This window comes from Tachypleus tridentatus, chromosome 13 (genome assembly GCF_004210375.1).
Source record: "Tachypleus tridentatus isolate NWPU-2018 chromosome 13, ASM421037v1, whole genome shotgun sequence".
In the NCBI taxonomy this organism is placed as follows: Eukaryota; Metazoa; Arthropoda; class Merostomata; order Xiphosura; family Limulidae; genus Tachypleus; species Tachypleus tridentatus.
The window spans coordinates 115,751,473-115,764,705 of NC_134837.1; the positions used below are offsets into that span (position 1 = coordinate 115,751,473).

The following is a 13,233-nucleotide window of genomic DNA, read 5'->3' on the forward strand; positions in this document are numbered from 1 at the left end:
CACTAGATATTTCTTATAATTGTTGAAGCAAGTATCAAGTATGATAAGAGACTCTTCATGTTGGCTCTATCTGTTTTATTGTTTTCTTCCAAGAGATGAAAAATTTTGGTGCTATTGTTGATGTATCATAAGTACTTCTGTGCTTATAATGACTATGATGTAAAATATTTTGCGATGTTCTTTACGCTGACCATTTTTTTTTGAGACACTGATCTGTCCAGAATTGTTTTCTGAAAGAAGCATCTTTCTAAGAGTGAAATAATTAATATATAAAGTGAAACACCAAAGTTAAACTGAAGAATTTTGTGACTTGAACAACTATAAAAACAAAATATTACAAATTATGTTTTCTGAAATGTTTTTGTTTTTGTAACAGTTTGTCTGTTGCACTATTTCTTTTATGATGCATAAAGAAACTGAGCGAACAACCTGTCTATTGTTATTTCTATTTAGGGAGGCAAAACTAGTGTGAATGGAGTAGATGATGCAGCACAATTCCAAGTTGTGAAAGGTGCCTTAACAGTCATTGATTTTACAAAAGAGGAAGAAGAAGTAAGTTATAGGTGGATAATGCTGTACCTTCTATTTGAATGTGTGTGTGTGTGTATATTAACTGATTAATAGTATTAATCTTCCAGCATTTAATCCCTATCTCTGTACTCTGTAGTGACTTAAGGTGTGAAGTTGCAAGAGACATTTCAAGACATTTGTAATGAAGAGAAATCCAATCGAATTAAAAATGTATTCTCAAGACAGTTGATATGGGTATTAAAACTTGAATTAAAATAAAGTGCAAAACAATGTTTTGATCTTCTTAGGTCATCTTCAGGCTATACCAGCCATCTTGAGAATACATTTCAAGACAGTTTGCATATTAAATAAACTTTGTTTTTTTATTGCACATTTCCCTTTAAGTTATAAATTAAAGAATTTGCTTCAATATTAAAGCATTTTACAGAGGATGAAGTGTTAGAAATATAATATACACTTGTTAAATTAATTGCTCTAAAGTCTGGAGTATCAAATTCTTTTTAGTTTTTCTGATTTAAAAAATATGTTTTATTTAAGTGATTTTATAAAATGTGTATTAACCATAATTTTAATGAATATTGATGCTATGATTACAAATGGGAATTCAGTTATGTTTATTAGTAGAATTTGTTATAACTTGTAACTTTAATGATTTTTTTATAGGCTTTATTTGCAACTGTTGCATCTATTTTGCACCTTGGTAATGTGGGCTTCACTGAAAACAATGGCCAAGCAATAATAGCACAAGAAAAATCAGTATCTTTTGTATACAAGGTTGGTGTTTTTATACAGAAAAAAAAACACATTTCAGAAAAATTATATTTAATTGTCATTTGAGTAACTCAATGATTAAGTGAAATTCTAGAGTTTTTCATCATGTTAAAGAATGTGGTTTGAGTGTAGCCTAGTAGTTGTGTGCTAGACTGTGAATCTGAGAGTTCACAATTCATGTCCCACTTCTGCAAAATTACACTTTGCACTTTGGTATTAAGTGTGCATAATAAGAGTGTTGATCATATCCAGCCATTTGATTAAATCAAGGTTGAAGTTAGGGACTATTGATTTGCTTCCATCTCTCTAGTCCATCAGCTGAAAATGATGGATGGATAAGTGCAGGTACCTTATGTATAGCTTTTCACAAAAATTCTGAAAGAAGAAAACAAATAAAGGTAAATTTGTTGCAAATTTTCAGTTATTTAACTGTATCATTTATTGAAGACTATTAATATCAGATATCTGAAAGCTTACAAGAAACAAAAATTTTAGTATTTGAGTTTACAAATTGTTGAGCAAATAAAAGTTATAATTTTACATGCCTTTAAGTTTTACTTATGAATATAATTATTGATTTTTTTAAGTAGAAAATAAATCATAATGAAGTTTAATTTACATTACAGAATGGAAAAACTAAACATGTGTACATGTTATAAGACCTCCATAAAAGTACTTATTTTAATGTGTGTGATTTTTGTAGAGAACTGTAGTGTTTACTTTATATGATTATGTTGCTATAAAAATAAATTTCTGTTTGGAATTTTTCTTTATTTTTTTAGCTTTTAGGATGTCCAGAAGACATGCTGAAAAATGCACTCACTCATCGCACTATTGAAGCTCGTGGGGACTCTGTATGAACCTCTTTTTATTTAGTGATGATCCTAATATAGTTACTATATCCTTATATATTTTATTCAAAACTATCATAACAACTAATATATGATACTATTAATGCCCAGTGTATTGTTTTCCTTAAAAATACAAGCTTTAACTATACGGATAACTATTGTGTAGTTAAAGCTATAATTAACTATACAGAGAACTATTGTAGACATTTGAAACAGCTGTGTAATTTTTACATTACCTTTATACATATAACAATCAATAAACCTAAAAGATGGACTTCTATATTTTAATAGTATATTGTTATTTTTAAATTTTGTATATTTTTCTTGTTGTTAATGTGAAAATCAATTTTTTGTAAATACTAGATTCTATTTTTGAGATATGGTTCTTTTTTTCGTAATGTCTCTTTATGTAAGTTTATTTACTGTTTTGATTCGAAGCTATTACCCCTTTTTCTGTGTATAATTAATGTGTGTAATCATAAGTTCATCCACCACAACATGTTTTGATTAAGTAAAGTGTTGTTTGAAAAAATCATTACGTTTTAACAAGTAGGTTCAACCTCCAATCATAAGTGCATGTGTGTATACATACACACATACATATGTTTATAGCTTTTACGCTAAGTATTAGTTCCCTTTAGGTGGTTCAATACACCTGTCTATATGTTTTGTTATTAATTCATAACAATGAGGGATTTATTGCAAGATCATTTCATGAAAAATATGGGACTGTGATGGCTAGATAAAGATTCTTACAAAGAAAATGTAAATTGTGAGAAAAACAATTATTATATTTTTAAAATTACTATAATAGATTTAGAGGGCATAGGACGCCCTGGGAATCAGTCCTTGTAAGTGGTAATTTAAATGATTCTCTAATTTTAAAATTTGGAAACCTTCAGTACTTCCAATCCCAACAGATTTAAGACAGATCTTTATTATATTTAGTTGTGTAGATCTGTGCATTTGCTTTGTAAGGTTGGTTGCAAGATTCATTCATAAATTTAATTTTTGAAAAAAAAATTAAACTTCTGATAAATATCTCCTGTAGGTTGTGAGTCCACTAAATCGAGACCAGGCTATTTATGCCAGAGATGCTCTCGCTAAAGCTGTTTATGAGAGACAGTTTAAATGGTTAGTCAAGAAACTAAATGATTCATTAGAGAATAAGGTGAGTTATTTCCATATTAATCATTATTACAACTAGAAAATTCAAGAGTAGCCACTGTGATTCACTTCAATAATGCTTGTTTTTACTTATTTTTTCAAGTTTTTGACATAACATACTAAGTTTGTATTTCCTGAAGTTTTGTACATTTGACTGTTAGGAACTTGCACTAGGATGTAAAGCATATATTATATAATGATTAATTTTTGGCTTTCTCTTAATCAGTTATTTTATTTTTATCTTAACCACTTTTCATCTTCAGAATATATCTATTCTGACTAAGTTTTGTTTATAATGATAAAAAGTCAGAAGAGCAACTTTTAAGTAACTGTAATGCCATTTTTTTTATTTGGATTGTTATAACATTTACACTGTATAATTAAGTATTTGGTAAGTTGGATTAGAGATTTTTTTTTTTTCAACAATAAATGTTCAGTGAGGTTTTAACTTAATTGTCAAAGAGAAACCATACTTCAGAAGTGATGATACAATGATTTCTAATCTATAAATGAGGATATTGATAAGATGAACTTGATAATGTTATAAAAGTACCACATTATTTATGTAAAAGTATTGTTTATTTGCCAGAAATTGTAAGAATTATACAATTTAATCTGCAGGATGAGTCTGGGAGAAAGACTTTAATGGGATTACTAGATATATATGGATTTGAAATTTTTACAAACAATAGGTAAGATGTAATATAATTAAATTTTTTTATCTCCTTATATTAATATTCTTATAGTACAAAGTTCACTATTTCCATTTAAAAACATTTTTGTTTCAAAAAAAACAAACAAACTTGATGACAAAAAACCCACTTGAAATAAAAAATATGTCTCAGAATGGCTGATATGGGTATTAACACTTTTACTAATAAAGCAGAGAACAACGTTTTGACCTTGCTAGGTTGGAACATCATTCTCTGCTTTATTAGTAAAAGTGTTAATACCCATACCAACTGTTTTGAGAGACATGAAAAAAAAATGTCTTCTAACAATGTATATTTAATACTGTGTTAAAGAACTCAATTGCATTTGTAGAAAGTATATCTATTTGTATTAACCAAATGGCTTTTAGATTTAATCACAGAACTGTAAGAATGAAATACTTGATGAGAAGTTTATCAGTTAGAGAATTTTTGCAAATACCACATTTTGTCTAAATCGATTTTCAGATATACATGCAGTTCCTTTTTTAGAATTTGTAAAACTATGGCACCAGTGTTTGTTTTTCTTTCTTCAGTAATTTTATCTTATAAAAAAACACAATGAAATCAGAAGTAAGAAAATATTTTACTGACTTCTGATGCAATATTATTTAATATTAAGTAAAAATGTGTTTGATAGTTATTAGTGGAACCTATTAGAATTTTATATTTTGTTCATTTTGAAACACAGATTGAATTTTTTAGTCAATTAGATTTATTTAAAACAAGATTAGTTAATTACTAGTGTTTTAATTTTCAGTTTCGAACAGTTCTGTATTAATTATTGCAATGAGAAACTTCAGCAACTTTTTATCCAGTTAACCCTAAAATCTGAGCAAGAAGAATACAAAAGAGAGGGGATTGAGGTAAAAAATCAAACTACTAGTTAATAAAACATTCTAGTATTACTAACATTATTTATAATGTCTCAAAGATGGTTAACAAAATGTTGTGTAACAAATTGTTTTAAATATAATACATTTGACAAAGCAGGTTTTAAGCTTGAAGAACCATTGTGATTTTCAAAAATGAACTGCAATTTAAATATTACTATGATGGTGATTCAAATGTATTTAGATAAGTGTATTTGTTTGTGTGTATTTTAGGAAAAAATATTTGTATATATTTTTTACTTTTAGAGTTACTATCATGAAAAAATTTTAGGAATGATAGGTAAATGTTATGTTTTGTATATTGATCTAATAAGTAAATATGCTAATTTATTTATTGTACATCTAATTTCATTAGTACATTTCTTTGAAGTTTTAAACTTAATTTTACATGCATGTCACTAAACACAATGTTGAACTATAGCCTTATTTGAGCACCTAATTATCATCAGCTGTGTTTTGTAACGTTAGTATTATTTTGTTCTTCCACCACACTTGTTGTTGTGGGGAAATAATTAAAAAAGGAAAACTATTACATAGAAGTGAGTTCAATTTATAAGCATAATAAATAAAGAAAGAATAATCTAAATTAATATTCAAGGTAGCAAGGTGGTCAAGTATTTATGCAACTGATAGATCTATGTAAATGTTTTGGATATATGAGTTTTAAAAACTCCAGTATCTTAATTATTAAAATAATACATTATATAGTGGTCTACTTTTCTTCAGATTTTTAGTGGAACCAAACCTGGCAGCTGTGTGTGTATATGCATGGCATTATACTTTATGGCCTGAGATCTATATAATGTCCTCCCAGCATGTGGTGGAGTTGATTGTATGTACATGCAATGAGTTGAGATGAAGTTAAAAGGCGTGGGCTCTGTAATTTTGTAAATATCCCTGTAACGTCAGTCCAGTACTCCAGGGTACTTGTACTATCCTGTAGGAACCATTATAGCTTCACTGGCCCCAGTATAATTCAAAATTATGGAAACTTACAACACTGATATATACACTATCTTTAAATTATAAAAATAAAACAAATATTCACTTATCAACATTTAGTTGTAGATAAAAGTTATTATAGTTTTAACTCCTACCTTTTTTTCTGTACTTTTAGGCATTGCTATTGCTATATCGTAATTAATTTTTGCAAAATGTTTTATTTTATTACTTGTGTGTATTTAGACTTTTTTAATGTTTTAATCTTCATTGTTTAGCTTTTCTTAGTCATTTTCATAACGTCCAACTATGTTATGTAATTCATTTATTTAGTACCGTTACAAGTTACACAAACATTCAAGAAAATTACTTGGTCTTCTATTATAGATAGAGAATACCTTGTTGTCTCACTTGTTAAACATAAATTGTTTTCAATTTCAGTGGGAAACAATAGAGTATTTCAACAACAAGATCATTTGTGACTTAATAGAAGAGCATCATAAAGGTGTTATTTCTATTCTGGTAAGTTTGGAAGGGTATAAATATTCTTTTGATCTGATGACTTAAATTATCTTTTCTACTTTGTTATCCATTCATTTACTTCAGGGGAGTAACATAAAAATTTTATCTCTGTTATTATTACTTCAGAATAGCAGCATTAAGATGTCACATCTGTTCAGTTGACCTCACATTCTTGATGAGGTAACTATATGAAACAAAACTTTTTGTTAATTATGTTAAATATTCATACAGGAAACATAATAGGAAACTTGTTTATTTCTTTGACAAACATATGGTGAATCTATATTGTGTTTTTTTTCATTTGTTTAACTTTTCTGAGCTTCAAGAAAGTAAAATATATCTTAAGTAATTCCTGATGTAACTATTGACAGTAGATTCATGTATAATATACAACATTTCTTGGATTTATAATATTCAAATTCTGTTGGAAAATACAATAAAAGATTCCCAGTTTTTGTCTTCTCATGTTTAGAAAGTTTCAACTTCATTTTTGTTCATATGATTTATGGAAAATAATGAATAGAATTAAATTACAAAATTTCAGGATGAGGAATGTCTTCGACCTGGTGATGCCACTGATTTAACATTTCTTGATAAACTGGAGACAAATGTTGGATCACATCCACATTTCTTGTCTTACAGACTAGCAGACAACAAGATCAAGAAAACCTTATCACGGGAGGCAAGTAAATCTCCATGATACAAATCAAAAAATGAAATTTTAAAACTGCTAATCATGTTTCTAGATGTATAATGCTACCAATTATGCATATTGCATAAATATTGTTATATTTCTGCTTGTTTTTTTCTTTATTATGGTTATGAACTTCGTTACATAAATGTAAACAAAATGTTTTTCTTGATCAGCAAAGAGTTGTGATATATTCTTCAGGTATTTTTTGCAGTGGTTGGTTTAGTGAGGAAGCTGCTTTCTTTCCATATTGTCAGAAGTAATTATTCTAAGATGTTAAATTGTTTAGTTGTTACACTAAATAAGAATTGTGCACACAAATTTCCAAAAATTGGAATTGTTTCAGAAATGCCGACTTGCATCTTTGTCAAATATATATTGTATGATCTGTGAAATTGGGATTTTTTTTCACATTCAGACTTTTTTTCCCATGTAAGGCCAGAGTTGACTACAAGTAGCAATTGTAAATTGAAAAGCTAAACATCATTTTTCTCACAGATACTTTTGTTGACAAGATCAAAATGAATTTTAGAAACATTTATTAATCACTTTATTGCACAGTTAGCCATGTATATAATTTTTACATAATTATTAACTTCTTAACATTGTTTCTAGGAATTCAGACTCAAACATTATGCAGGAGATGTAACATATAAAGTCGAAGGTAAGTTTTTCTGTGCCCTAAAAGCTTAATCATTTTATATTTATTTTTGTTAAAGTTTATTTTATTTTTCTTCTAATGTATGTATAAGGAGAAAATATTCAAATAGCAAACATTTTGGTCTCCAGTATTGTTCCAACTTTATAGTATTTCTAACTTCATATCAGTAGTGATTGTAACCCCTTGTTGTGTAAAACAGATAATCATTTGTTACTATTTGTGTAACAATTTCATCTTGCATTCTGTATAATAATTATAATTACCTGTTGGCTGTATTATTTCAGGTTTTCTGGACAAGAATAATGACTTATTGTTTCGAGATCTTAAAAGGGTAATTATGCTATGAAGTTCTACTACTCAGTTATACTTTATTATAGAAGAAGTATTTTATGTTTCATTAATTTTTAAGATTTTTTTCAGTGCATTGCACAGTTTTTCATTACAAAGTACCTATAAGTATTTATATTTTTAAATTTCCTCAAGAGAATGACTTTGTGAGAACTATCAATGTTGATAAGCTTAAAACAGTAGTAAGTATTTAGCAACAAGATAAAAAAATAAAATTCTGTCATTTCTGGTATAAACTTTACACAATTTGAAAGTTTTCAAAATCCCATTTCATATGAGAGTTTTCTTCAGGGTTACACATCTTGCACTGAAATTATATACACAATTTGAGATGATCTGTTGTGAATTATATCTGTTTCAATTGGTTTAAAAGATTACTTCTATAAGTAATCAAAACATTTAGTCTAATTTCTAATTGTGTACCATATGTCACTTTTCTATGTCACATATGCAGTGTCATATTCATTTGATAATATAACTTTGCTTAATTCCAGGACTAATAATATTAGATATACATAGTTACATCTGTGAAATTATTAATGTTTATGTTGAATTACACATGAGTGGAAATTATTAGAAATATTTTTTTATATGTAATGATTTTAGTCACTTTTATATTCAATAATTGTTCTCAATAGTCCAAAGCATATTAAGTTGAATTAAGTTATAGTACGGAACCTAAAACAGTAGTAAAAAGCTTAAAATATTTTATTAGTGTGATTTTTTACAATTTTATACTGTAAAATAAAGTAAAATTAAAAGAATTTTAAATGTTTGTGGTAGTCATATTTAGTTATCTAACCCTTTAGAATAGTACTTGTATTTCGTTACACTGTTAGACAGAGTATCAAATCCAAATAAATGTAGGTGTTTTATTACTGGCAAAGTTTTTTTCTCTCTTTTTTGATATTTTATTATTATTTTCCTAGACAATGACAAAGACATCCAACCTCATCACAAAAAGTACATTCCCTGAAGCTGAACTTACGTGTAAAAAAAGACCAGATACGGTGAGAAGATTGGCCATAATATTTTGTGTAAAAGTGATTAAATATTTGATTGATTTTTAAAATATATGAAAATTTTCCCTGCTTTCAAATTAAAAGTTGTAGCTTATAAATAAAGATATTTTTAGTCACTGCATTTTTCTACATATATTTTCATTATATCCTATTTCCAGTGAATTGTGATAGAGCAATGGTATATGCTATTATTAAGATTGTATATAGTTTTTAATTTCTGGACACTTTATTTTATCTAAAATCTTTCCTTATGTTTTGTGTATTTCTTTTATATTAGTTACTTTACATTTACTTCTATAATATTAAATAATTATGATTATTCATAGACTTTAGATTTGCAGCAAAAATGTTTTGGTTTAGGTTTTGTAATTAATCAAAGTTCCGATCAACTCTGCAAAACAACTTAGGGGATTATTCTACATCAACTTTAGAAAATTTCTAAGTTAAAAGTCATAAACCTCACAACAGTTTGACAAATAATTATAAATATAGATTTAATACCATATTAACTAAAGGAAGCTAATAATACAAATTTTTTAAAAGAGTATTGTAAAAATAACTACATGAAGTTTGTTGTTTTTTTCTGCACGCTTAATTTTATTACTGCTAATCTTTCAGGCAGCCACACAGTTTAAAAAGAGTTTGTCTCAACTAATGCAAATTCTTATGTCCAAAGAACCATGGTACATTCGGTGTATAAAACCAAACGATAACAAACAGTCAGGTAAGTTAACTCATTATATTTATCTAGGAGTCATGACACATCTCCTGTATGAAACTTAGGGATAAAGAACTATTATGCATTCACTGTATTAATCTAAGAGTCATGGCATATGTTGTATCCAGTTGAATGAAGAACCATGAGACATCCACTATATTAATCAAAACAGTAACAAAAACTTAATAAGATTCTCCTCTTTAATGCAAGAATACTTCTACTTTTGTTGTATCAAACTGAGATATGTAACAGCAGAAATTAACATGTGCATTAATTCATGAATGTTGGTGCATTCGTTGAATTAGTAGTGAGCAATAATTCAAAATATTTTTAATAATTCTAACCTTTATAACACTGAAGCCTAACTTGTTACCTGTTCATACTTCCACAAATTTTACTGATCTTGTTTCTTAAGTTGTTTGATGTCAGTTTATGGTGAATTAATGTTAAGCTACATTCATGCATGTGTTTTCAGATAAATATTACATGTTTTTAAATGATAATAAATACTAAATACACACAATTTCATCTAAGATAACTGCCACTGTTGTCTGACTAGAAAAATCTTCTATGGTAATCACCCACTGTTAAAAACTTGCTAAAATGTAGTTGTAGAAATCCATGCAGAGACAGCAAATTTGAGTAATGGTGAATGATAGTGACATGATTAACAATATGTAACAGCAAAATCAGGAAGCATTAATATTGCAGGTTTCAATTAATGCACTAGAAAATGCACAAGTTCTTGTTTCTAACTCAACTACATGCTGGGAAAACACCAATTTTTTTTATATAGCAGAAAGTAAAACTTAAATTTTGTAGCACAACAAAATTTAGGAGATTGAATTAAATTTAAAAGTACTCTTTCAGTTTTTTGCAAAATTCCTGTTCAATCCCACACTAAAGGAGATATCACTTGTAATAATTTTATTGTGGAATCACATAATAGAGATTTGTTGCTTGGGCAAACTATCAATAGTAGATCTCCAGTCTTATTTGCTTACATTTTTTTACCAGAAGATAAGCAACCTTTTTAGGTAAGACAGATATGTCTGAAACATTGCTTTAAATAAAGCTTCATGTTGTTTAAAGTAATTATTTACTGAGCCAGATGACTTTATGTCTGAGATTTCATGTAAGCACACATTTAACATGCATAGGGTACAAAGGCAACTGCACATAACATCATACCTATTATGCATTTATACCCATGTAAATCAAGTTTTAAATAGATAATGGACATTTGCAGCATTTCATGTTGTACATGCTGTTTTTTAGGTTTGGGTGCAAATTATATATCCAATTTTGCTGTAGGCTTGTGAAATAATATGAACAAATGGGCAAATTTTGATTTTATCTGACAGTCATGAAATTGCTAATTCTGCTTATTGTCAATGTTTGGGTGGTCTTAACTGACTGTTGTTTCAAGAATGTGGCTGCTTTTTAAGATTGTTTTTGTCCAATGTTCTCTTAGAGTTTTGAGCAAATTACTGTTTGACCCCTATTATGAACCACTATCACGGTTCATGATTCTCTCCGAGATAATGTTCAAATCTTAGTATTAACTACAAAAGTCCATTTAAGACAACTTATTGCTTGCACTAAGTTTAATTTCTTTGTTTTCTGGGATGTTCCTGAAAGTGATTCTAATCCTATGTGTCCTATCAAGTAAAATTTCCCCAAAACTCATATGATAATAAATGTTAAAATGCGAGTCTTTAGTTAATTGAATCTCATTAGTTTTGTTACCAGGGGGTGGAATATATGACATTTAATTTTTGTTTGCTACACATCTAATAAACATTTTTTAATGCTGTTGTTCAGGGTCTGAAATGTTTTTAAATAAACCAATATTCTGAATTTAATCTTTTGAAAGTTTTTGAGATAGTGTTGTGTGTAGGTTGTTGTTTTTTTCTGATTAATATAATGGTGGATATTATTCAGGTTTTGCTTGTAAAATGTAAATGCTTGAAATTTGTAGCTGTGTTTGATGACACAATTGTGGGACATCAAGTGAAATATCTTGGACTCATGGAAAACTTGCGAGTTCGGAGGGCAGGATTTGCATACAGACGCCCTTATGAAGGTTTTCTTAAAAGATACAAGTGCCTCTGTCCTGTTACTTGGCCAAATTATCAAGGCAATGCTAAAGATGGAGTGGAGAAGTTGGTAAACCACTTGGGCTATCAACCAGATGATTATAGGATGGGAAAGTGAGTCATAAAATCTTTAAGATTGTCACATTCATGTCCAATCATTTGGTTAGTAATTGTCTTGAAGACCAAATATTCAAGAGTATTACATTTATTAGTAATAAGTTTGTGATATTATGTCATAATAAGACTGACAACAGTTTGAATCGTTTATTTTCTACTGTTCTAGTACAATTTTCCAATAAGAAAAATGTATAACAGCATTTCATTTGTAGCCTTTACACTGCAAGAGAAGCTTTTTATTCAATAACACAACTCATCAGTCTAGTTGGGCTACAAAATATAAAATCTTGGTTGAAACAAAACACTATAATTATTAGTTGTTTATGTAGGAATGTGCAAATGATGAAATAATTTATTTTATTTGTTATTCAAGAGTTCTTTTTTCACAATGGCATATTTATGACTTTGTATTGGAGGGATAGTAGAAGAGGGACAAACAGTTAATTTGGGAGGCAGAAGGGAAGGTCATGTGTTATTAAATACAAAAGAAATAAGCTGTTTTATCTTTAAGAAGTGTCTTTATTCTTTTTTAATTATAAAAAAGGTAAATTTTGTCAGGGTCACTTTGCACAGCTTTATTGCACTCTAATGCTATTTCAAACACTTCATTATATCCCTCTCCCTCTAGATCTAATCTAATTAGAGATACTTTTTTGTTCAAGCTACAAATTATGACTTATCCTGCCTGTCCAAAAATACAAGTTTCATGTCTGTGGGAATCAAAATTTGAAGAAAATTTTGAAATCTTAAAAGACTAGTCTGATATCCAGACTGGGAACAAATCTCCCCAGTGTGAAGGTGGAATCTGTTTATCTTCTGTGGCATCCTACTGGATATCCCTGTTGTTGAAAACCTGTATTAGATCAGTAAGAAGTAATATGGTTTGGATTATCTGTTTCATTTTAATATAATATCACTATAAATTACTAGTCAATATGATACTACATCAACTAAAACATTCCATATTGCAAGACTTAACATCACATTCATGTTCAGTCATTCAGTCAGTAAATGTTTTAAAGTAAGATACCAAGACTATCACACCTATTTACATTACTAATGGAAGGCAGGTTTTACATATCATGTAATTTCTGTACTGTGTTTTATAGAAATATCATTTGATATGCAAAGACTTTGCTTTTCATAACACTGCAATTTTTTTTAAATAGATCAGGGTGATTCTTTAAGGGATT

The 13,233-nt window shown here is 28.3% G+C and overlaps 1 protein-coding gene across 2 annotated transcripts in view; it reads left to right on the forward strand.

Annotated features, from left to right (window-relative positions):
* Positions 1-13,233, forward strand: part of LOC143240301 (unconventional myosin-Ic-like) — a 110,018-nt gene that overhangs the window by 53,266 nt on the left and 43,519 nt on the right. For both annotated transcript variants that reach the window (XM_076482524.1, XM_076482523.1), the window contains exons 7-19: positions 454-552; positions 1,195-1,305; positions 2,085-2,156; positions 3,205-3,324; positions 3,942-4,012; positions 4,791-4,896; positions 6,304-6,384; positions 6,929-7,066; positions 7,691-7,739; positions 8,021-8,067; positions 9,014-9,094; positions 9,725-9,830; positions 11,806-12,037. In XM_076482524.1, coding sequence (XP_076338639.1) covers positions 454-552; positions 1,195-1,305; positions 2,085-2,156; positions 3,205-3,324; positions 3,942-4,012; positions 4,791-4,896; positions 6,304-6,384; positions 6,929-7,066; positions 7,691-7,739; positions 8,021-8,067; positions 9,014-9,094; positions 9,725-9,830; positions 11,806-12,037 — 1,313 coding nt within the window. The remainder of the gene's footprint in view (positions 1-453; positions 553-1,194; positions 1,306-2,084; positions 2,157-3,204; positions 3,325-3,941; positions 4,013-4,790; positions 4,897-6,303; positions 6,385-6,928; positions 7,067-7,690; positions 7,740-8,020; positions 8,068-9,013; positions 9,095-9,724; positions 9,831-11,805; positions 12,038-13,233) is intronic.